Source organism: Scatophagus argus, chromosome 20 (assembly GCF_020382885.2).
Source record: "Scatophagus argus isolate fScaArg1 chromosome 20, fScaArg1.pri, whole genome shotgun sequence".
NCBI lineage: Eukaryota > Metazoa > Chordata > Actinopteri > Scatophagidae > Scatophagus > Scatophagus argus.
The window spans coordinates 15936227-15961361 of record NC_058512.1 but is presented as its reverse complement, the minus strand read 5'-3'; the positions used below and the strand labels follow the sequence as shown (position 1 = coordinate 15961361).

The window sequence follows — 25135 nt, the reverse complement described above, 5'->3', positions numbered from 1 at the left end:
TATATTGATTATTTATGCTGTGGCCCAAATGCTATATCAGGTTATTTCAGTGATGTAATAATGTTAATAAACAAGGTTGTACTATGTTATTAACTATTCCATACAAATTGAATTGTCTTGCATAAATGTACCACTTCCTTTTAATCTTTCAAAGGGTAAAATGGGCTCAGAAGGGAATCCAGGAAAAAAGGGGGAGCCTGGGCCTCCCGGACCACCAGGTTTACCAACCCTCTACCTGTGGAAGAATACAGCAGAGGAATGGGCTGCATTTCAGGTAAGACAGCATCCAGATTGTTCTCAATCTCCAGTAATTATTTAGTAAGATATTTAGCAGGTTCTTACAAAACATATTAATTCTTCACTATGTGTAGGATCAGTCCTCTTTCGCAGCTTAAAAGCTTAAAAATATCAAGTCAAATATCAAGATAATTTTTTTTATTGTTTGGGTGACCACTAGCAAATCGAACAGTAGAGATAAAATGTTTTCCTGACAGGCAGTCTAGTCCTCCCCATTGGAAACTGTCTTCTTAACACTGAAATCTGACAGAAAAAAAACAAAAAAAAAAAACAAAACAGATCTCATAAGGGGGCTGAGTCCTACTGGTAGCTTGTACTCAGCAAAAATTAAATTCTATCAAAAAATGCAAAAATGTGTACCAGTAAGAGTCTTGTCCTAAACCAATAAAGATAACATCTGATCACATGCACCCATAAATATTGGTTTTAAAAGAAGTTTATAGTAGAAAAGAAATTGATAGAAAGATCACACAATAGAGCGTGTGTGAGGTCAGGCACTGATGTTGGATGAAAAGGCCTGACTCATAATCTCTGTTCCAGTTCTTCCCAAAGGTGTTTGAAGGGTTTGAGGTCAGGGCTCTGTGTGGGTCGGTCAAGTTCTTCCACACCAAACTCATCCAACATGTCTTTATGGACTTTGCTTTGTGCACTGCAGCACAGTCATGCTGGAATAGAAAAGGACCTTCCCCAAACTGTTGCCACAATGTTGGAAGCATAGCATTGTCCAAAATGTCTTGGTATGCTGAGTCGTTAAGATTTTGTTAAGATTCACTAGAATAAGAGGCTGATCCCAACCCTTGAAAAACAACCTCATACCACACCTGAAAATAATAATAAAGAGGTGTGTCTAAATACTTTTGTCTATATAATGTGGGTTAGATTTCACTATTGAATATGGTGAGATGAAATTGATATCTACCTTTTTATCTGATTTTTGGTAATCTGGCACACATCCTAGTGTTCTTTAAACATCTTTTCAATTGGAAATACCCAGATGAGATGTCTTTTCACTGCTCCCCTTCAACCCTTGAGTAATTCATTGTCAGTTCCCTAGAAGACATACTGGACATCAAATGTCCCAAAATATCCATAATATCCCCAGACTATCTGTAAAACCTTTGACCCTGCAGTTATGGTGCGTGCAAGCTGATGCTCTGTCCTCATCTGTTTTAATCTCTGTGCAGCAGCCACAGCTGTATGTTGTAGAATACACTCACCAGCATGTCAGCATGATGGAGAAGTTTGATATTGAAAAAAGATGACAAAAATGAATGTCTGTTAGTGGTTTGTGAGGGCGATTCGTTACTGTATGTGCCTTGAACTTCATTTGCACGACCTGCAGGGGTCATTGAGAAAGAGTGTCACTGATAAGGCAAAGATAGATTGTTAACTCAAGAGACAATGGAGCTTGAGAGAAGATGGAATTCATTTTAAGTTATCTGTCACAGATGAGCATTGGTAATACCCATATACTCTTTTTATTTCAATTCAATTCAATTCAGTTCAGTTTATTTATATAGCGCCAATTCACAACAAAAGTTATCTCATGACACTTTCCAATTTGAGCAGGTCTAGACCAAACTCTTTAATTAAATTGTAAATAGAGAGAGCCCAACATTCCCCCATGAGCAAGCACTTGGCGACAGTGGCGAGGAAAAACTGAAGGCAGAAACCTCGGAGCAGACCCCGGCTCAAGATGGGCGGCCATCTGCCTTGACCGGTTGGGTTGAGAGAGAGGGAGAGAGAGAGAGAGAGAGAGAGAGAGAGAGAGAGAGAGAGAGCAAGGGAGAGAGGCAGAGGGGGAGGGGCAGCAGTAATAATACCAGAAGTATCGGAAATGTAGATAATGATAATGACAATGAAGTATACAAAAGGTATTATGGTGATTTTGATAACAATAGTAGTAACAATAATGGTAGTAGCTGTACTGAGTCGTAAGAGATTTAAATCAGATTATGACTAAACAGTAGTAATCGCAGTAGGTTTTGAGCAGGACGACAGCAGGACCGCAGCAGGAGGTCCAGTCATGATCGATAGGAATCTGCGGGACAAGAAAGCACAGGGACTCCAGGGAAGAAGTTGAGTTAGTAATATGCATTAATGGGACATGAATGTGTGCAGAAGGAGAGGGAGAGGAAGAAAGAGCTCAGTGCGTCATGGGAGGGCCCCCGGTAGTCTAAGCCTATAGCAACATAACTAGGGGCCGGCCTAGGCCAGCCCTAACTATAAGCTTTATCAAAGAGGAAAGTTTTTAGTCTACTCTTAAATATAGAGAGGGTGTCCGCCTCCCGGACCGAAACCGGAATTTCCTTTGTCATTTTCTGTCATTTGGTGTTATTTCTGGCTTTTTAGATTAACCTGTTAACCTGTGTATCTCCATTCTGTCTGCAGCAAACAAATTTCTACCAGTTACTTCTTGCTGGTTGGCCTGTAAGTTTGATGTGACAATTAATCTCCTTTCTTTGTTGGGATTTATCTGTTGTTTTTTTTTTTTTTTTTTTTGGTTTGTTTTTTCACTTTAGTTCCCATTGACCTGAGGCTTGTTTTTTCTTTGTGAGCTTGCAGAGTAAAGAAGGCCCTCCAGGACCACCTGGAGAGATGGGCAAGTCTGGCATACCGGTTAGAGATCCCCATTCATGATTATAAATACAAATGATGTGGCTAAACATATAAGATTTTGAAGAATTTCTCTATGTTGATTGATTGTGAATTGTTCCATGTCAGGGGCCACCTGGTGAACCTGGGCAGCGAGGACTGCCAGGGATGGCGGGAGAAATGGTAAACATCCAAATCATTACTTCCTGATCCAAGAGTAAATGTATCAGTGTAATTTATTTTGTATGGCCATGAAATTTTCAGAACTTGGTTTCGTGCATGCCAAAGTCTAGCGTTCTAAATCCAGGAAATCTAATTTTGGGGCAGGGATTGCTACTTTTGCGGGGGGCGTGACTGACAAAGGGTGAGTAAACAGCAACGGACATCGCCTCAGAGGCCTTTCAGTCAGGCAAAAACATATATCGTTTTTTTCCACGAGTTGAAATTTGTCCTCATATATTTTGAGGTTTGTGGAAAGTTTGTTTACACCCCCCACGCCAACATAACTAAAACAGCATGTGTTAATTTGCTATTCCCTATCCTCAATACATACAGTAAAGACAAAATGCTTAATATTTTACCTATGAGTATATGTTTATTCTGAATTTGATGTCAGCAACATGTTCAAATACGTCAGCACAGACGCAATTGGGGAAGTTGCTCAGAAAACACCTGTACTGGAACATTCCACACGCAAACAGGTTCACTGGTACCAAGTGATGGTATCATGATTGGATATGAAAGGAGCATCGTCGAGAGGCTCAGTCATTCACAACCAAGAATGAGGCTAGATTAACATGGGCTCAGGAACGCTCTGAAAAACTATTAATAGTAAACACAAAACTCATTGGATTTTGACTTTTTTTGGAACTGGGTTGTGAATTCTAACCTTTCATTGAAGTTTAATGATACTTATAGTTAATAGAAAAAAAGTTGCAGTTAATAGTCAAAATAACAATGTAGCATCAGACGGAAATATTGTAGCTATTTGGGCATTCTTTTATGTTAATCTTTCCCAAACAGAATCTGACATATTTGGTGTCATTGAAAAATTCAATGTCTGTGGGATTGACCTGATTGATTGAACATATAATAGAGGTTGTAAAAGAAGCAAAGACCCAAAGATCCAGCAGAGTGTAACAGTTGAATGTTAAGTTAAATGAAGTGTAACATAGCTGTTGGAGCAGAGAGTGTGGTTGAAGGGAGTGGGTGTTTGGAATGAAATGGGTGTTTGGAATGAAACTCATTACACTATGATGTAATCACCCTCATATAGAGAGAATAAGCAATAATTTTTATTGCTAAATTAAGGAGTTCCATATTTTATTCTAAACGTAATTACACAGGACTACAGTTGATCCAGTTTTCTGTTTGTCTTGCATTATTTCATTACTTTCACATTCTCTTCCTTCTTGTCTGTTTGTCCAGAGTCAAATCAAATTTCCAAACCTCTGACTTTGTTTGGGTGAAATTGTTGTAAAGGTAAATGTAACTGTGTTACGTCCATCTATAAAAAAACCCATCTCAAAATAGATAAACGTGTGCTCCGAAGTGCAGTGAGAGCGTATGGAAACGGTGTTCCTAGTCCTGTAAGGTCTCAGCTGGGAAACAAGTTGGTACTGAAGACCCAACAGTGTGATTTGGGATAGTTGGAACCTCTCAGTCACCCATACAACAACCTTTGGTGTCTGCTGGGTTTGCATCCTGTGTAGCAGACTACAGACCTGTATATATGTAGCCTACAAGAACAAAAGCATGTATTTGTTTGTACCAAATTAACAAGAAGCAGTTTTGTCAGTGGTATCAACTCATTGTCTGCTAGCACTGATGTATGTATATCATATACATGCATGTAATAATTTGTCAGGTTGTGTGGTCCAGACCAAGTGGTTCTCAACCTGACTCTACCCTAGACGGGTCTAGCTTTACTGGCCAAGTTACCAACTTGATCCCCAGACAAGCAGAATAAATCTGTGAAGTGGTGGAAGTGACAGCGAGTAAGTAAAAAGAAAGAGTAATTGCCACTCTCTTATTACCACAACTGAGGAGCTCTGGAGCAGGATCAGCACTAAAGTACCAGCTGCTCGGTGGCCAGAAGTTTAGATTGTGTTTTTTCTGGCAGCTTCCAGGTGTGAGTAATGATGAACAACTTTGCTAATTTCGGTTAACTGATTATTTATTTCCATCTGGTCAGATGTTGGGCTTTTTTTTTCTCTATATCATTACAAATTGAATGTCTGTGGCCCTTTGCATGCTGGTGTGCCAAAACTAGCACTCTGAAGCCTTGAGACCATTCATTAAAAAAAAAAAAGAGTGCATTTATCACGCCAGTCTCATGTGTAGCAGTGTATCTGTCATCTTCTGCAGCTTAAAATATATAAATATACACCCCCAGCACAGGTGGTTTAGCCATTCACTGTGAATATGTACATGTTTTCCACCTGTCTTCAAGCAGAGTTATTGCAGGTCACAGTTTTCTAGACAGTGTGTTGTTATTCAGGTGATGCCTTGTCTGTGTGATGAATGGCTTAGTGGTGTAGAGGGTCACTGTCTTTACAGTACAAACTTATAAATTATAACATTGTTTGCTCAATGTGAGGCTGACTGCTACTGTAAGGTAATGTGATTCAGCTCACTTTGTTTCAGGGTTTTTTTTAGTTCATGTTGTTTTCAAGTATATTGTGATTAGGATGTCCTAACTTTTCACTAATAGGCTGATAAAGAAGCAGTCAGTATCTAAATATCTACAGTGATGATAATTTATGCTGTCTGACAGGGTGAGCGGGGTCACAGGGGCCCTCCAGGACGAGTTGGGGCCCCAGGGAGAGATGGGGAAAATGGAGAAGATGGACAACCTGGATCACCTGGTGCTCCTGGTCCACAGGTGTACATTCTGCATAGTAGACAGTTATACAAATAGGTACACATAAAGCATGAGTGTGTTAGGTTTTTAATCGCTGAAATTTTCCATCTTGTCTCTGTTTGACTTCAGGGCCCGTGGGGATACAGGGGAGAGCGAGGGTCCAAAGGGGAAAAAGGTGATGAGGTGAGGATTGAAACAACACAGCTGCTTTCCTGAGGAAAACCCATCAGTTCTCTTTACATTTTAGATTTACCGTTTGTTGAATTAGAGCCAAGAGGATGTTATTGTACTGTATGCAGTTTGAGCTACAGCTTATGAATGCTACTTTTCTGATATACTTTATCAATTTCCACATTTAAGTTGTTAAGAGTAGCTGTCACTCAAAGCAACTGACTCATCTTCTCATAGTTCTGGTACCAATATCAAAATGACACTTTTCAGTGACAAAATAATAGAATCTTATTGTCAGTTTTTTTTTAAATGTAAATCAGAATATTAGCAAAGAATAAGGTAAAAGATTAATATTATTTAGAAGCAAAAATATATTGAGCTTTGATATCCAGCCCATTAAGATCTTGTCCCTGTAATTTCCTGTTGTTTTTTTTTTTTTTCATTTTTGACTAGCAGAGAGAGGCTGTAAACACAAATATGACATGAGTGACTGTGAGTCACCAAACATTTGATTATTTATACTGTACTTTCAGCAGATATTGTGTCTTTCTCTCCACCAACTCCTGAGGAAAAAAATCTGAGTCTTTAAATGCCATTGTGTTCATTGAGTTGTTGCTGACTTTTTATCACTTATTACAAATGTATTTGCACGTTTGTCACTCGTGTTTGAAGGATAAAACAAGAAAGAAATGACATTTATGCTGTTGGCTTCCACCTTTGTAGGGTCTCATTGGCCTCAAGGGTCCAAGGGGGGAAACTGGTGATCCTGGTGAGAAGGTACTCAGTCTTGCAATTAAATTCTAAATGATCTGGATCATTTAAGGTAGAATTTTTCTTAGCATACAGCATTTTCTTATATGACCGACACAGAACGCTCCCCAACAATAATGAAAGGACTCTGGTCCCTGGTGCTTCATTTTTATGAGGTACAAAGATGTGGATTGCAAAGAGACAGGCAGGCCATACTACCTGCAATTCTTATCACATGTCTTTTTTAACAATACTGTATAATGTAATGGCCATGAATTGTGTTTTTTCTTTGTTTAGGGCTCAACTGGTGCACCGGGCCCACCTGGTCCAGTTGGACCACCAGTGAGTGTATTTAGTTCCTTTTTATAAATGCAACAAACCAGGAATTTCTGCAGAGATTTTACATCATGGTCATAACCCTTGCAAGGAAAGTAGGTTTATAAGCCAGAAGCATTCCTCCTTTATGTGACAGTAAGCTGCTGATACATTATTATATACAAAGTGTCATGTAGTGTACATATATAATATATATCAGCTGCTGGACACGATGTCAGCACATTCCAGCTGTCCTTGTGTAACTGGTGTCAAATGAGAGGAACAAAACAAACAATCAGCTTTTGTGAACGAAACACATGCACTTCTGAATCCTTTTTAATCCCTAATCCGGTCCCTCTTTGAACTCTGAGTTCTGAGCAGCAAGGCACTGACTCCCATTTTCTCTCCCCTCTATTCTTTGGTTTACTTTGACTCTACTTGGCATGAAACCAGAATCTCTCCTTCATGGTATTAGAACAGGCGCTCTGACCAGTCGGAAGCTGTTGTCTGTCTGACTAATTCTCTCTTTGAATGCATGGTTTTCTATGTATTCTAATGATATATTGTTACTACCTTGACACTGAATACCTGGATCTTCTCTGCAGGGGCCTCAGGGGATCCGAGGTGGATATGGGCCAGAGGGGCCCCGTGGGCCTGATGTGAGTGATGCATTGTCTGACTTTAGTTGCTTGAGAAGTTGCTCTTGAGCTTTTCGAAAGAAAAAAATGTGCATGTCATACCTCTCTCTCATACTTCTCTCTCCCCTCACTGTCATTGGCAGTATATAAGGATAATATGACAGTTGCACTACAGGTCATGTACTCCTCACCCTCCACGTCAGCAAAGGGGACACCAAACTAAAAACTCAAAGTACATGCCAAATCTTTCCCAACGATAGTTTCTATAATGTTAAGTTGTTCTTATCAGGTTGATGTATGTTCAAGTGTTGAGTAGGTTTATTTTTCTGATAAGTATGTTTTATTTTATGCTATGAAAAGGAGGTAAAACGTCTTGACTGACAGCTGAGCTCTGCTTGTGATGCTGTGTAGACTCTGTGCTGGCTCCAAATGATGTCATCAGCGCAAGATTGTAGGGCGTCATATGTAGGATGCTTTGGCTTCGTGTTTTGTACAGTGAGAGGAAGTGGAAATGTGTCACCCATATACCCTTATGTATGGCAGTGATTACTGTCCAGATAAATGCCAAAAGAGATCATATATCATATCATTATGTGTCAGCACCATTCCGAACCACTGCGATTTGATGCACACTATGTTTTCATTTTGTGCATTTTTTTTGCAGTTGTACCAAGTTCAAGCCTCAATGATGTGAATGTAGGCTGATATTTACACAATGCATACGAGCTTTGATGGCTTTCTTACACATTTTAATATAGTTAATAGACTATATTGGTAGTGAGTGATTAATGCCTGCTTATTTCCTATTTTGTGTGAATTGTGCCTTTAAAGTAATACACATATACTTGTGCTTGTATTAATTTTGAAAGATCAGTGAACTGATGGACAGTGTATCTTTAATGCAATCATGTTGTTATGAACTTGCTGTTATCAGGGTGAGAGTGGACTGGATGGTCTCCCAGGTCTGCCAGGACTGATGGTATGCAGGCCCACATATTAATATATTTGAAAATAAAATATTTGTCTGTTGGTGATGGTTCTGGGAAAAAAAACAAAAACAAAACATATATATAATATTTGATTGTGTGTGTATCACAGGGCGCGCCAGGTTTTCCAGGACGAGTTGGCGCTCAAGGAGTTAATGGCTCAAGGGTAGGATTACACCTCTGTGACTAGTGTTGGCTTTGTTTTTTCGGTTAATTGATTTTTTGTTAGACAGTTAAATGTTGATAAATAGTGAAAACCATCCACCTCAAAATTTCCACAGCCTCAGGTGCTTTTTTTTGCCTACCAGCAATCCAGAACCCCAGTGATATTCAGTTTACAGTGATATGAAACAAAGATCTGCTATTTCTCTCATTTCAGAAGCAGAAAATGGAGAATGTTTGGAATGTCTATTTGATTAATGAACTGATTATCCACATTGTTTTTAACAGAGATGAAAATGATGTGTAAAATTAAAAGCTGAAGCAAATACATTGGTACTGATTTTATACTTCATCTCTGGAAAGTTTCATAGACATCAAACGTCTAAACTTAGTTTGCAGGTTACTTCCTTTGTGTGTCACTTATTTATTGTTTCTTTCAGGGGGACATGGGACCTGCTGGCAGCGTTGGTCCCATCGGCCCACGGGTATATGATTTGTTAGGTCATATATGCTGCAGTTATTCAACTTGCTGGAAATGTTTAGACACCGTGTTTGGTTTAAAATGTGTTACCTCCCTTTTCAACTAGGGGCCTCCAGGTTTAGAGGGACAGATGGGACCTCCAGGGCTCAGAGGACCTCAAGTGAGTACAGTTCAAGGCAAGATTGTTAATAGAGACTTTTAAGTTGTTGGGGTGCTATTTCATTCACTTTGCAGCCATTAAAATGCAGGAGGTTAAAGTCGATTTGTGTGTCCTAACAGGGACATTCTGGACTGATTGGTGCTCCTGGACCTAAAGGAAATCCTGTAAGTTAAACTCATTGAGTTCATTTCTATCAATTTTTTCTTTAGTTTTCTAAGCTTCAAAAATGTGCACAGGAGAAATAATAGAAACCGGCAGACCTGCTGTTATGTCAGACACTTACTGCAAAAATCTGATTATAGACACTGTTAAAGAAGCCGCTTTATGTGAGTTGTGAAAAATTTGAAATAAGATGGAAAGTAATGTATCTGTGCTCGAGGTTTGCGTCATTGTAGCTGGGGAGCCTTGTCTGCTCAAGAACAGTTCAACTTCAGTCGTGTATATGTTGATCCAACTACATAATTTTCACTGTGACTCATTTAGTTGCTAATTTCCCCATTGTTATAAATGGTTCATCAAAAATTAGGAAGGAGACAGGGAGGTGGCATGGAATTTCATCTCATTTCTGAAAAAGGAACATGATAGTAGAGGTTCAGTTAAGTCTGTTTTCATTCTGCAGATAAGGTTCAGACTAATGGATCAACATGTAGTAGATAGTGTATATCTGACCACAAAAGAAGAGAAAATAATAATACAACAGTATCTTATCACTTTTTCCTCTCCCTGAATTATTTCTTTTTTTTTCATTTTCATATCAGGGGCCTGTGGGGCCCATGGGTGCCCGGGGGGATCCCGGCTTTGAGGGGCCCATGGTGAGTTGCTCGTGAGCATGTTCTCCAGGGTATTACATCATCGCTTTTACAGTCAAACACATGTAGGTGCTCACGTTGTATGAGCAGACCAGATGTATGTTAGAGTGTTACAAGCACTTGTATGCAGGGTTTATGAGTGATGCTACAGCACAACAGACCTTTTTTGTTCACACTGTCAAATCTTTGACTTAGTGGTCATGCTCCAGCTTCACAGTGCCACCTACTGGCCATAGTGTCTCTCTGTGGATCATGTTATAATGCTATGACACACTGTGTTATGACACACTCATTTCACAGGGTTATTCTTCTGCATTTGCTTATTGCTCCTTAAGTATCATCATCTTTTGTGATCATTTACAGGGTGCACCAGGGCAACGGGGTCCTATGGGTTTTCCTGGGATAACAGTATGTGCTCACAATAGATTCACAAATATGTTTAGTGCAAAACATTATAGGCTGAAGCTCCCTTTTGCCATTTGCTTCTTTACAGGGTAACAGGGGACCAGACGGGGACAAGGGGGATCCAGGACCTAAAGGGGACAAAGTAGGAGCCAGCAACTTTCTGTTTAATTTTACTGAAAGAAGAGAATGACACAATGTCATAGAACTACTTAAAGGAATAGTTCTACATTTTGGGCAAAATGCTTATTTTTGTCGAGAGTTATACAAGAAGTTTGATACCAGTCTGGTAAGCTACCATGGTGATTGTGCCAGTTTAAAAGAAAGCCCCCTTTGTGAAACTGAAAACTGGCTTTTGACTGAACATACCTCACTAACCCATTAATCTGATCTCATACACCCCTTGGGTCTTGTTCAAGGATATTTACTTTTTTTTTTTTTTTTTTTACTTTTTTTGGTGACTTTTGCTAGTGTAGGTCAGATTAACCCCCGGCTTGTTATACCTCACACATTTCAGCTTGAGTGTCCCCTGGTCATGAGGAGGTGCATTTTTGTGTGATTTCATCATCGGCATAATCAAAGCCTCTAAAACTGCCATGTAAGGCTGACTGTTCTGCTTGGTTCATTCTCAAAAATGTTACCAAACAGTAAAATAAAGACATGTTTCAGAAATCAGCGTACAAATTAAGCAGTGTCAGTATAGTGGTATTGGAAGACCTGAAACAGTTATAAAATGTGAATGGAGGAGCGACCTATGCTGTGTCATCAGGGCAGAGCAGTGTTTTACGACTAATATGAGAGGTGGTCATGTTACAGCGATAGGTGGGATGATACTGTAGCCCACAGCAGCTGAAGCTACACTGCCAGATGGATAAAACTGGACAAAGACCTGCATAAAGACTCTGAGGCAGCTAACAGAACAGAATTCTCTGAACAACATCTGAACTCTCAAAGGCTCTGTGCTAAAGTGTGCCAACAAAAATATTTTTTTCACATTAAATTGGAAGCCGTGATGATGATGATGATGATGGTCAGAATATTTAAACAAAGCCAGACATTGCTATGATTTCAGGTTTAGAGTTTTTTCCCTTTACTAAAAGACAGACTAACTGTACAAGACTCGTTCCAGAGGGCTGGAGTGCTCATGCACTTTGTGTGGACATATGACAAAGCACAAAAAACTTTCAGTATTTACCACAAATAAGCATTGCAACATTTCCCAAAATGCAAATCTGTGCCTGTTAAATTCTCATGTACTGTATGATTCAGAGAAGTTGTTTTTTTTTCCCATAGTGAGACAATGTTTGTTTCTGTTTTTTTTTACCTCAGGGTATTCGAGGGGCAGCAGGTATTATGGGTCCTCAGGGAGAGAGGGGCCCCATTGGCTTCCTAGGTTTCCAGGGCACCAATGGACAGCCGGGTTCCCCAGGCCCACAGGTACTGTGTATAGCACTGTGGCTTAATGTCATCTTTTTTGTGACACTGACCTGCGTTCGAAGCTGTAGACAAACCTGTTTTCAGGTCATGAATGAACTGTGACAATAATATATTGAACTGTCCTGATGGTGGAGCTCAAACTTGTTTCAAAATAAGAAACGTTTCTGCCACATTATCACCCCACACCGTGGCGTAGTATCTGCGGCATAATAGTGCATTGCGTGCTCTTTTAGCCAGGAGAAATAAGCCAGATAAGCTTGACTGATTTTATGTTTCTTCATTCAGGGCACAAATGGAGAAACTGGCCCTCAGGGAAAACAGGGCAGCCGCGGGCTAAAGGTCAGTGATGATTTGTGTGTCTCAACACTAAGAAATATCAGATGACTTCATGTGTTAATCCAAACGTCGTATATATCTGTGAAACATGAGAGCCTCCAGAGACCTGCGTGTTAATTTAACGATACCATATTGTGAAATGAACCACTGCAGTGAAATTAACAAGCACTCAGTCATTCCACAGGAATGTTTAGTGTTTGAAATCAGAAAAAGTAATAAAGCCATTTTCCTTCAGCATGTAAGTCACAGTGTATGTGTCTGCATGTGATATTCAAGTTTTAATTAGAATCACAGCTGTGTTCATGTTCGGGCATCTATTAAAGGTTTAATCAGCTGTTAAAATCATATTCTGTTTACTCTCAGAAGAGTAAATCTTAGAGGGATTTGGATAATTAAAAATGAATCAATTTATAGTTTGAGTAATGACCCCAGGGATGACAGGTTTCTGTGTCATGATCAGTTTGGAGGTGTTAGGGTTAGGGTTAGATTAGATTCCTGCGATATGGTCATCTAAAACGAAATGGAAAGAAATTTAACATTAATGCTGTTTCTGTTATGAATGTTATTCTGGTGAGTAAGTTCAAGAGAGTCAACCAGCTTACTTAAGTATCAGTAACAGTTTAGCATACGTGGCTTAGTATATGTGTTTTCTGGTGTCTACTTGACGCTACTTTTCTGTGTAGAGTACATCCTGACTGCAATCCTTCATGCTGCACAGTCTTACAGTGACACCTGCTGGTGAAGGAGCATAATGACAGTGAAATAGGATGGTACTTGCAGTGGTGACAAGCAGAAGTAAATCTAAGTACTAAGCATGTTGTGACTCTGCCACAAGGACATTGCGCCCCATTATTGTTGATTTTGTAGGCAGTAATGTTGAAATATGTAACTTCATCCCATGACCTCTTAACATCTTTTCTGCTTTCTGATTCGGACATTATCTCTTCCATTTAAAGAATGAAAAATACCACAACATACGTAGTAAAACCATCACAAATTAAGGCAGGATAATAATGATTGGCCACAGTCATTAATACCTGAACCTTCTTGAAGGGGAACAGGGGACTGGATGGACGAAATGGCAAACCAGGACCCAGAGGGAGCAAGGTATAAATAGTGATAACAGATGAATAAATTTGTATAAACTAGAAAGAAACAATATAACATACACGTTTCTCTTTATTTTTCTCCAGGGTCGGACTGGACAGAGGGGCCACACTGGCCAACTGGGCCCACTGGTAAACTTCAAACCTGTCAGACAAGATTCAAAATGTAGTCCAGCCTAAATTATTGATAACACCACTCAAAATGCAGGACATTAAAAATTTAGAATATTGGTGTATGAGGCCTTAAGAGCAGCTAAAATGTCATGCATACAATTTGATTTTAGGGGGACATTTACATACTTGATGTCAGCTTTCATTTCTAGTCATTTTTTCATCATTAGTTAGATTTATTTGTTGTGATGACTTTGAAATCTCTATGCATACATGTTTACACTATCATCTACATTTTTTCTGTTGTAGATTAAACCTCCTATTCCCTCCTGTAATACTAACCTGCAGAGAGAAAAACCATGAAGGCGATATATGTATATGTTTACATTTTTTAACACTGTAGTAATAGGTCTACTGGATGAACAGTCTGCATATGTGAGTTTTTGGTTTATCCCTTTGCAGGGTTTGCCGGGGCCACCTGGACCAGAGGGACCAGAAGGAAAGCCTGGTACACAGGTTCCCATTCCTTATCATATCTCAATTCCATCACTTGAATGAATTATTCTGTGACTGTTTCGTGTTTTTATAATTTCTGTGGACTTTTGTGGAATTTCATTCACATCTTATTATGTGTAGACACAGTTGTGTCTTTTTCAAGGTACAACTGGTGATAGATTATAGATGGGAAGAGATGCTTCTTTACAGAAGAACGCTTCTCTGAATACAAGATTTTATGGCAATTCCTTCAAACTGTCAAAATGGACTCCCAGGTTGAGTTGAAGTTACTTAAGTATGTAGTAAATAGAATAAATAAATATGATAAACAGTAGGATGTAGTCCTTGGACAGTACAGTGGTGATGCTCTGATTTGTAACTAGTGCACAGTTCATGCTGGATCCTTCTGTCTCGTTTATTCATCATTGTATTTCAGACGATATTTAAAGAGAGCATTTAATGGAGCGAGCCTGCGAGCTACTTCAGGCAGTCAACTCGAGTTGCACTACTATATACACTTGTGACATGCCTCCTTCTTCCCACCAGTCGCTTAACACACCTTCCCAATTTGGCTGTCTATTTAAGCTTCAAAAATTCCCATCTCACCCCCTGCCTGTCAGTGTCACTGCCGCACTGCATCAGCACTGCTGTCTGTTATCTAAGCCCCACCACCACCCCAGCATCCACCTGCAGGCTCCAGCAGGGCCTTCAAAAGGTTTTGTCATTACTACCCAATATCTCATGTAAGCATGTCCGCGGGGAGTGATGAGGCTGGAGCCTAGACCACAAACTCTAACATGTTCTGCTGCTTTAAAAACGTTTGAATCGTGAGTTGCCTAAATTAATTATGACTGTAGGATTTGTTTAATTCAGACATGCTGCAAAAAGTCATTAAAAGTCAACAAATAAGTCAAAGATTTGTCAGTGACAGTACAGTCTTTTACAAGTTTTAACTTCTTTTTTTTTCTTTTGTTTTATATCATTTGGACTGTTGAACTACACAAGCACGTTGAAGATGCCCCCTCTGTGTCTTGTGAACTTGTTATGAGCAAATTACCACTGATTATTTAATTCTTAAAGAAAAAAAAAATCAACAAATCAATGATTAAAATAATCACTATTTGCAGCCCTAAGATGAGGTGACTAAATCTGCACTTTTACTTGTGTCAAGACAGTCCTGATTTCACAGAACAGTATGGTCAAATATACTAAAAGATTTTATTAAATTCATTGGACACTCTGGGAAAAATGCCCTTCGCTTTCTTGCCAAAGGGTCAGCTGAGGAAATTGGTACTCTTATCTGTCTGGTAAATATGAAGCCAGGGGACAGGTAGCTTGTCTTTACATGAAGACTGGAAACTGGGGGATATGGCTCACCTGGCTCTGTCCAGAGGCAGCAAAATCACTCTTCTGCCACCTCTAAATCTCACTGGTTAACATGTTGTATCTGATTCATGTTGTATCAGATTCTTGGATCTGGATCAAGAAATATCCCCGCATATAAATCCCCTGCACATTTATTTAACCTGTGATCAGAGCCTGTTTCCCCTGAGCATCCAGTATTTATGCCACACTAGACACCCATTTCATCCACCCACCTTATTGACGTGAGGCGCCTTGTGTTCTAACTACAAAGTGCATGTGAAACAAACGCAGCGGAACATCAGGACAGTACTACTATCAGTGTCACGATATGGCCTCAGGTTTTCAACGCCTTAACTTTTCACATTCCGATCGTTTTCATATGTCAGTATTGTAGATGATCTTTATTATTGTGATTATAGCTTCATATTCCGTGAGTAGTTATGAAACGACTCTTGGCCAGAAAGCAGAGTAACATATTTCCCAAAGTGTTAAACTACTCCTTTAAATGTCTTCATGTTCATGTTGAATTCATCAAAGTGACTACATTTACTGTTCGCACTCTGACTGACCTCGGCCTTTGAGAAAAATTGCGCTGTTGGTATTTTGTCCGTCTCTTTCTGTGTTTCAGGGTCCCTCAGGTGCGGCTGGCAGCGCTGGCAGTAAAGGGCCGATGGTAAGACTTTTGGCCTCAGAATGACCTCAGTGTTTTGGGGAAGTGGTGAAATGGCATTGGGATAAGAGTGGAGATAGCTGGCTGAGACAAAGGGGAGTTTATCCTACAGTAATAACATCAGAATAACTGTGGACAGTGTAGAAACAGTGTAGAAACACTGGAGTATTAGAGTAGTAAACTTAGTAGCTGAAACAATGATCCAGCAAGCAACTGGAGACACCAAACAGACAAGAAGAGACATGGAAGGGGAAAACACAAGATACCAGTGGGGAATCTTGCTGTAGCCTTAACATTTGTCATGTTGAAACTGCAAAAGGGCCCTCTCCAAGCTCTGGCCTCAAAGTTGGAAGTTTTCCTAATAAAAGTGGATTTACTACTTAAGAACTCCAGATGTATTACTGTTGAGTACAAAGTTTTGTATTAGCAAATGAACAGCCAGCACATTATTAACTGCTCAAGTTAACAAAGACAAATGTAGCCTGTTAAAGAGTCTTAAATTAAACTTTTAATCACCAGCACATTATCCATACTGACATTTAGGCAGTCTCCTCATGCATCCCATCTGATGAAATGGCCAAGAAACAATTAAATGGCAGATTAAGCGCTTATCAGTAAAATACTGAACCAACCAATTTAAACCGATAATTTAACAGTTGAATGCATGTCTACAGAAATTTAGAAGCTAAATGACAGTTTGCACCACATTTGCACTGTTTAACTCATGGTCAGCACCTCTCATAGTGTTGTTGTTCATCCCATCAAGTTTCACTTCTTGTGTCTCTTTAATCTTCTTGTTGATTTTCTTCCTTCTGCTACTTTTTCAGGGTTTTCAAGGAATTGCTGGAGACAGAGGACCAGATGGCCCACCAGGTTCTCCGGTATGCTTTAGTTATTATTTTGTGGATGTGTCATTTGGAAGACAGAAGCTTTCAGAGACCAGGCAGCCAGGCGGACAGTGTGTTTTGAGTTGAGCAGAGCCCCTGAAGCTTGTAGCTTGAAAAAGAGCAGCTGGGCTGATTGTAAATTTATTTCATTTGAAACAAATGTCAAAACCAAAACCCATAATGGTTTCCTTCAGAGCTGACAAACTGATGTTTTGGTTGGTTCTTTTGACCTCTGATAACGTTGTTTTTATCTGACAGGGCTCACTGGGAAAACCAGGACCTCCAGGACCACCAGGACCCCCAGGAGAAAGGGTCAGTCCACAGATCCAGGGATGACATGACTTCCGTTACATTAGCACACAGATATCTGCTGTATGTGTGTATTTTGTTGCCATGCGTCATATAGCTGGGTTTTTTTGTGTGTGTTCTCAGGGTTTCACAGGAAAGCCAGGAATGGAGGGACCTCAGGGCCCAGTAGGCATGTATGTAAGTGATTCCTCAGCAGGGCAGATACCAGGAATGCATCTGCACTACCCATTCACCTCATATACATGATGTGCAGAATCTACAATAAACGTTAATTGGACAGCATACTGCATCTTTGCACAATAAGACACATTGCATATTCACATTAAACAGCTGACACAACTTTTTGATGGTGAGAAACTGATGCAGCAGCACTGTTTTAGCACTATATCTCATATGCTACTTGGTATTATTTTACTAAATTAATGTGAAGGATGAGGTTTGTCATTCTGAATTAACATGTCAGAATGTGTTTGGAAAAAACTAAGAATTTAACAAAACGATATCTGGTATATGTGTATGGCAGGTTTCAGATCATTATTTTCAGTTTTCACAAAAAAGAGCACTATTTTCTAAAAGGAGGAAACAGCTTGGAATTGATTTCCATGAAGCATGATTCCATTTTTTAGTGTAATTTTATGTGTTTTTTTTTTTTCCTGCTGGACATCAGTCACTCAGTTTAAAGTAAATTGTGTTTTGTTAACCCATGGTGAAACTATGCCATGACAAATGCAGGCTTTTCTAGGAGGGAAATGGATGTACCCAATTCAGATTTTTACCCATCTTTTAAAACTCTCATCAATTAATTACGGTGTTTTTGAAAAACATAATAATAGTCACATATGGATTCCTCACATCTTCTGGCAAATGTTGCGTGGTGCTTGATGAGCCTTTGTGACATTAACTGATGATTACTGAAATTCTTCCATCTGTTTTTCCTTCCGTCATCAGGGCGTCCAGGGGAACATGGGCATGCGTGGGCCTCCAGGGTTCTTGGGAAAAACGGTAAGGTCATCTTTTTCTCTGTCTCTGTTAAAACCTTGTAAAGGTGAGCTTTCTTGATTGAAGAAAGGAGCCTTTTGAACATGTTGTACATGAAAACGGTACTGGATGTTAAATGGTAGAGTTTAGAGAAGGAGAAACCATTTGTAGTAGACCAAATGATCTGCTCATAAGAAGGAAATTGCCATTGTGCTGAAGATAAATACATCACAACGTTAACTCTTCTTTATCTTCTGCACCAGGGTGAGCCAGGTTTACGAGGCTTACCTGGACCTGTTGGGAGGCCAGGACCTGCAGTAAGTGTCTGTAGTTTATTTTGTTTTTTCCTATCTTTAGACACCTGGGAATTGTGAGGGGATATATGAGAGTATTGTTCAGAGGTTTTGATTAAGACAACAGCTATGTGTGGGTCACACCAAGGAAAATAAAAGTAAACCAGTGGTGTGTGCAGCTGGTGTGCAAGGACTGCCTCTTTATGGAGGCGATTAGGTCGCAGTGATTGATTTTGTTGGGACCACCAGTGGCAAATCTAATGGCAGAGTGAGAGTCCACTCGATATAGGACAAATAAATTGTCCCAATCACCACCCTCCAGAGTGTCCCCTGCAATCCAGAGTCCTAGGTGACGTCCTCAATGACAAAGCAGTCTTCTCCACACGTTAGAGCCCTGCTCCAAGGTGCAGTTTTTGGTGATTGAGTAGAAAAGCTAGTGCTGACTGATGGTTCACTTACTGTTGCGCCTACCATAGCTGTGGCTGGAGCTGTTTTCAAATTATCAGTCCATTCATACGTCCATACATCCCATTCTTGTGAATGCGATATCTCAGGAAGGCCTTGAGTGAATTTGACACAATTTGACAAAGTTTGAAACAAATGTCTAATAGAATAGATAGATAGAAGTATAAAGTGGTGACATTTTATCAGAAGGGTCAAAGTTTAACTTCACTGTGCCATCATCATATTTTCTGTCCATTATTTAACAACATAAGTCAGGAACAGAAGGGCAAACTGTGACCTTATTTCACATTTGGTCAGATACTAAATTGGTGACATTAATCTTGGATGTGTACCTTGAAACTGCTGATTGTATAGATGTTCTGTGTTGCTGGGTTGAAGATATGTGTGAAGCATCCATGTTGTAGAATTTGTAGTCTCTTTGAAGCAACATTCACGGTGGAAGCAATCACCACAAGCTCATTGGTCTGATGATATTGCGCTTCAGGTGCTTGTCATTGCACAATGTGGAAAAGCTCCCATTCCCATTATCATTCACTACTTGGACAGACATGGACGTAAAATTCAACTTGACTGGTACCTGACTTGTTTGACAAAATGTTACCATCACTTCAGCTCGCCGGTAAGCATGTACTCAGTGGTTTCATCTCTGATAATATTGTGCTAAATGTGAGTGAAAACTGAAAACAACCTTTAGTTTACAAACAGTACAACCATAATTTCTACACTGTTTCATTAACTTTATCTTATTGTGTTGCACAAGGATAATAGAACCTGCTAAGCTGAAATATGTATAGTAATTTTAAAAGGCTATGATTTATTTTTTTATTTATTTTTTTTTTTTTTTTACTTCAGCAACATCAAAGAAATACATAAAACTCAGACAGTGTGGCGAGGGAAACATGACAGCAAAAGACAAAATACAATAGCAAGAAGTAACCTAGCAAGCTATACAAAAAAACAACTTTTCAGTAAAAAGCTGAAAGGTCAAAAGTTTCTTATTGAAACTTTTGCACCCATATAAATCACTCCTTCTGTTTTGGTTGGGTAGATTTGAGAATAAGAAAGTCCGTCTTGCATGAAAATAGTTACTTTCAGTAATGGAAGTGGGACTTTGCTCCAAAGTTCACTCTTTTTCCACAGTCCTTGCAGTCCTCCTTGCTCACTCACATGGTTACCCATTGCTGTGCTGAAATCCATCAGTCTGTCATAGAGCAAAGTTACACAGTGCTGAGAAGGTGCATTCGTCAGCTGCTGGCTTGAGCACTGCACTTGAGCACTATAGTGTTAACTGAATGCTTTTGTGTCCATATCGCTGACATGCTCATCATAGTAGAAAATAATTTTGTCAATGACACCTGAGCGAGGTTCTGCATTTTGCTGAAATGTTCTTCAAAATATCATATCCATACTTCAGTCTCCGCAGGAATAATAAAATCTACAGGGTATGTAAAATCTCAGTATATATTTGTTAAAGGAAAATGTAAAATGTAAAAATGTATCTGAACATCTCAAAACAAAGTAATTCAATTCATCTAAAGATTCACAATGGAACAAACAGTGATAAAGAAGCACCTCTAATTAAATAACATCACAATTATACTTTTTGTCACAGTTTGTGAAATTTCTCGAAATTTGACTTGAAATTTATCCTGCAGATTATGCAATACACTTGGATGTTTTCTCTTCCTTATTTCCTCACACAGTTCTCAAACAGACCTGTGAGCTGTGGGTGTGATTAGCATGTTCTGACTTGTCTGTTTTTCTTTTTCAGGGTCTGCCAGGTTCCCAAGGCGAGAGGGGACCTCAGGGACCTCAGGTGAGACCTTTTAATGGGAGAGTTAGTGCCTTAAATCAGAGAGAATTAAATATTTTGCTTCCCCATATGTTATAGATGGACCCAAATTTTGATGATGGTGGTTTTTAAATCATTTAAACATGCTCAGTATTACACACAATCACTTACTGTCCATAAAGAAATTAAATAAATAAATCAAGAAAAATGAGCACCAGCAACACCTACACATGAATTATCTCAGTTGCTCAGGAAACCATGCCAGCAATACGGGTTCACAGATTTTGGAAAAATGAGAATTCAATGTAATGTACTATACTTGAAGTCAGATAAAATAACTTTAAATTTGTCCTTTTGGATAACAGTATCTGCGCTTTGAGATTTAAAGCTAGCTTTAGAATTAGCTTGCATTCACTGTAGTTTCTTATCAGGGCACTTTGTAGAGCTTTACCAACGCTGCTTGCATTCTAACACTAACACTAACACCAAGGTGGAAGGGGAAGGTTCAGTCATGTATTCAGTGGGAAACTGTCAGAACCACAAGACCATGTTTTTTCAACTTTCTGTTTCCTTATCAACTAGTGACTTAAACAGTGACAACTTTTGTTGTTTTCACAGGGTCGCGCTGGAGATGAAGGACCCAAAGGGATACAGGGCCCACCAGTAAGTTGTAGTTCATAATAAAGTTGTGTATTGTGCATAATGATGATGAGCATAGAAAGAAATAGCACATAAAGTTGAGATTTTGTGTCAGAAACTACAAGAATTTATCCTGTTGTCACTTGCCTGTCCATGGGAAGAAATCAAAAGTTATTTTTGTATTCTGAACAAAAAAGTTATTAAATATAATACAATATAGTTTCAACCATTCAGACTTTTCATATACTTGAAGGTCCATTTGATCAGCATTGCTGGACACAATGGCTCCAACTGATTCTTGAATCGTAGAGTCAGGAGAAACAATACAGTGTACAATACATATTCTGTCCTGGGCTTGGAACAGAGGTCCAGGTCTTTATACTTATACAGTTGTTTAGGGGATCATTTGTTTTAGGCATTTTGTGAGAGCTGTCAACTTCTGAGTTGTGCTACGGCTTGACTGTAAGCAGGAAACCACTCTAGGCCTTTGCATGTGCAGTGCTGCTTGTGACATGAAATGGCCTCTTATATACCCTGGGAATATAATTAAGCTTAACCATGTCAAATAGGACATGAAGTATTATGGAATCAGCTGCATTTTTTGTCATGTTCATTGTATTCTTCAGGTAATGTATCTTTAGTGGTATCAGGCGTTAAAATGAACAAGAAACTGAAGAAAACAAGGGTGGTGTAATAATTTTTTCCATGACTGTATATCTCTGGGAACAGTAGAACAGTTCATTATGCCCCTGGAGGAGCTGAAAATGTTGCTGGAGTGAGTGACCTGTAAATGGATGCTGTACACACAGTCAAAGACAAAAAACAGCCTCAACACACTATCAGTACAGTATGATGAATGTGATTAAATTGAAACAAATACACTGGGAGAGATTTTACTCAACCATGAAATAGTCAAAGCCCACCAATCCTTAAAGCGAATGAAAATAAGTGATGTAATTGGTTATCTCAACACTGATGTCCCCATATCAATTGCTGATGATGTATTACTCACAGTCGATGAACCAATGATTGCTCAATTAGGAAAAATTCAGCTGTCATTCTCTGGCTGTAGGTGTTGATGTGGATCACTGATTTATTAAAAAAAAAACAAACTAAAAGCAAATTAACCAGCATGTGACTCTGGTTGTGTGTATGTGTTCTGACATGCATCCAATCTTAAAATTAGAATTGATTGTTTCAGCTGAAATGATTCACGGTTGACTGAATGTCACTGAAAAACTGTACTAGCAAATTTGCAGAAATGTACGGTTACAGATGCAGTCACTGGATGTGTCTTGACTTTGTACTCAGAAAAACCAAAAATGTCTTTGAAACTTTGTGAGAGATTGACATGACAAATCTTTTAACACTGATCTGTATTCTCTTCTACCTGCAATCTGTTTGCATGTATTTTGTGACTTCTAGGGCTCTCCAGGTCTTCCAGGTGCTGATGGGCCATCTGGAAAACCAGGACCCAGGGGGAGCCAAGGACCCCAAGGACCTCAGGGACCACAAGGGCCAACAGGAATCCCAGTGAGTGGGTACCTACCATCAACTGCTGCTTTTACTTACTGTATTTGAAAAGATGAAAATCTTTCAGTATTTTCATTTAAATACAAGTGTCTGTCTAACACCTGCTGTCATCAAGCATACAAATGTAACTTGACCACATGTTGACATGTTGATATCCTCAGGGATCACAAGGTGCTGATGGATTAATGGGGGCAGCAGGGGAAAAAGGACGCAAGGTAAACTACAGTTCATATAAGAATTGTGAAATATCAGTGTTTTATTATGAGAGGTTTTTTTCTGTGTAACTAACCTTCAATGTAACCTTTTAGGGTTTACCTGGCTTGCCTGGTGATGCTGGCCCCTCAGGACAAGATGGGCAACAGGTTGGTGTACTTTTAATAATTTTATTTTTAATAATGTAAACGTAAAAGTACAAAATTGCCAATCATCTAAAACTTTCTAAAAAAAGTTTGATATTTAAACCTAAACATAAAGATAAACCTCTGATATAAAATTGAGCATCATCAGTGTCTTGATCATGTTCCATTTTTAATATGGTCGGCATGTGGTTTGATAATTTGAGAAGCAGTGTGGTGCTACTCAAACATGAGCTACAGATGTTATCAGTTACGTCTTTAAGTCCATTCTGAATTTTACAGTTAACTATTGTGGGGAGGCTCAGTCTAATACTGTAGGTTACAAAGGGAATCAGCATGTTTTGAACAGGGTTGTCAAACATCACCACTGTACTCATCTACAGTAATTGTACACCTGGATAGCATTTTATTGTCAGGTGACGACTGGTTTGACTTTTCACTCATCAGGGTCTCCCTGGCCAAACAGGAAGTGAAGGTCCACCCGGACAGAAAGGAGATCAGGTTAGTGAGCACAGCAGCATCATTCCTGATTTTTTTACATCACGGTTTGTTAATACCACAAACAATTGAAGAAATAACTTAAAATCTGTTTTTTGAGCGAGTTGATTTTGCTCAATTTTGTTTAACTGTCTGCAGCTTCAGCCAACCATGTAATAAAGTTGCTAAGCCTGCAGTCAGTTCGTTTATCGGATTTCCTGTCCTCTCACTTTGCCATGTTTGACAGGGGGATATAGGGTCATGTGGGAAGCCTGGTCCTTCAGGGCCACCAGGCGAGAGAGGACTTGAGGGCCCAAAAGGCTTACAGGGACCACCTGGACCAGTGGGTAAAGAGGTAGGTGCTTTTATCTGCTGTATGTTCTTCACTTCGAAGGTTTGCAGACGGAGGAAATTTTCCAATTTAGTGAAGAATTACCTGCACCCTGTTACGTCATGGCATCTCACACAGCATCCACAGATATATTTATTGTATTTTTTTTCTTGTTCGTATTGCAGATCGAGCATTTCAGGTACTCTATAAAATACATAAAGATGGCATGAATCCACCATCACTGTTACATAAACCGTGAAATTAAAATGTTCCTGATGATGAGATGATGGCAAGACTTAACTCAGCATCTTGTTACGGTTTTCAAATGTTGACAACAACAAGATGAGCAGAGTGCTGACATGGCCTGTAATTCCTGTGATACTTATAACAGGATGGAATGTGTGGAAAAATATGCCTTGAAGCATCAGCATTTTGCTGAAAATATACCTTGAAGAATCAAGGAAAAGGAAAAAAATCTCTGTGAATTCTCCAGCTGAGTGTTAATAAAGTGTGTGATTGCTTTGTAATACTTACTGGCATTTTTAAATACAATTTTTCAGTTTCATCTTGTAGACTTCAGTGTTGAACCTTGGATTTAAAAAAGCAACCAAAGCAAAAGTAAAAAGAAGCAAATTACCAACATGCAACAAGATACAGGAACAAAATAGATCAAATGAAGCTTCTTTTTCCATTGTACCATTGAGTACAATGTTCTCACCTAAATCTCCACCAGAAAGTAAATAAGGATATTTAAAAAAAAATCTTTTTGTTTCTAATGTGCTTTAAGACAGTTACTCCACTCCACACATGTTCATTCCTCCTCTGCAGGGTGATGTCGGGCTTCCTGGTGAAAGCGGAGGTCCAGGTCCTAAAGGAGAGAAGGTCAATATGTAACTTTACTTTGCTGAAATAGATGAATGAATGAG

At 39.2% G+C, this 25135-nt stretch overlaps 1 protein-coding gene across 1 annotated transcript in view; it reads left to right on the top strand.

The window, feature by feature from the left end:
• si:ch211-196i2.1 (collagen alpha-1(I) chain) overlaps positions 1-25135 on the top strand; it is an 85309-nt gene that overhangs the window by 45854 nt on the left and 14320 nt on the right. The window contains exons 9-44 of the mRNA XM_046374762.1: positions 155-274; positions 2689-2727; positions 2863-2916; positions 3022-3075; positions 5669-5776; positions 5885-5938; positions 6650-6703; positions 6974-7018; positions 7597-7650; positions 8564-8608; positions 8728-8781; positions 9218-9262; positions 9365-9418; positions 9538-9582; positions 10177-10230; positions 10591-10635; positions 10721-10774; positions 11959-12066; positions 12352-12405; positions 13456-13509; positions 13596-13640; positions 14082-14135; positions 16108-16152; positions 16977-17030; positions 17295-17348; positions 17469-17522; positions 18294-18347; positions 18587-18640; positions 20853-20897; positions 21492-21536; positions 22938-23045; positions 23207-23260; positions 23354-23407; positions 23849-23902; positions 24126-24233; positions 25038-25091. Coding sequence (XP_046230718.1) covers positions 155-274; positions 2689-2727; positions 2863-2916; positions 3022-3075; positions 5669-5776; positions 5885-5938; positions 6650-6703; positions 6974-7018; positions 7597-7650; positions 8564-8608; positions 8728-8781; positions 9218-9262; positions 9365-9418; positions 9538-9582; positions 10177-10230; positions 10591-10635; positions 10721-10774; positions 11959-12066; positions 12352-12405; positions 13456-13509; positions 13596-13640; positions 14082-14135; positions 16108-16152; positions 16977-17030; positions 17295-17348; positions 17469-17522; positions 18294-18347; positions 18587-18640; positions 20853-20897; positions 21492-21536; positions 22938-23045; positions 23207-23260; positions 23354-23407; positions 23849-23902; positions 24126-24233; positions 25038-25091 — 2130 coding nt within the window. The remainder of the gene's footprint in view (positions 1-154; positions 275-2688; positions 2728-2862; positions 2917-3021; positions 3076-5668; positions 5777-5884; positions 5939-6649; positions 6704-6973; positions 7019-7596; positions 7651-8563; positions 8609-8727; positions 8782-9217; positions 9263-9364; positions 9419-9537; positions 9583-10176; positions 10231-10590; positions 10636-10720; positions 10775-11958; positions 12067-12351; positions 12406-13455; positions 13510-13595; positions 13641-14081; positions 14136-16107; positions 16153-16976; positions 17031-17294; positions 17349-17468; positions 17523-18293; positions 18348-18586; positions 18641-20852; positions 20898-21491; positions 21537-22937; positions 23046-23206; positions 23261-23353; positions 23408-23848; positions 23903-24125; positions 24234-25037; positions 25092-25135) is intronic.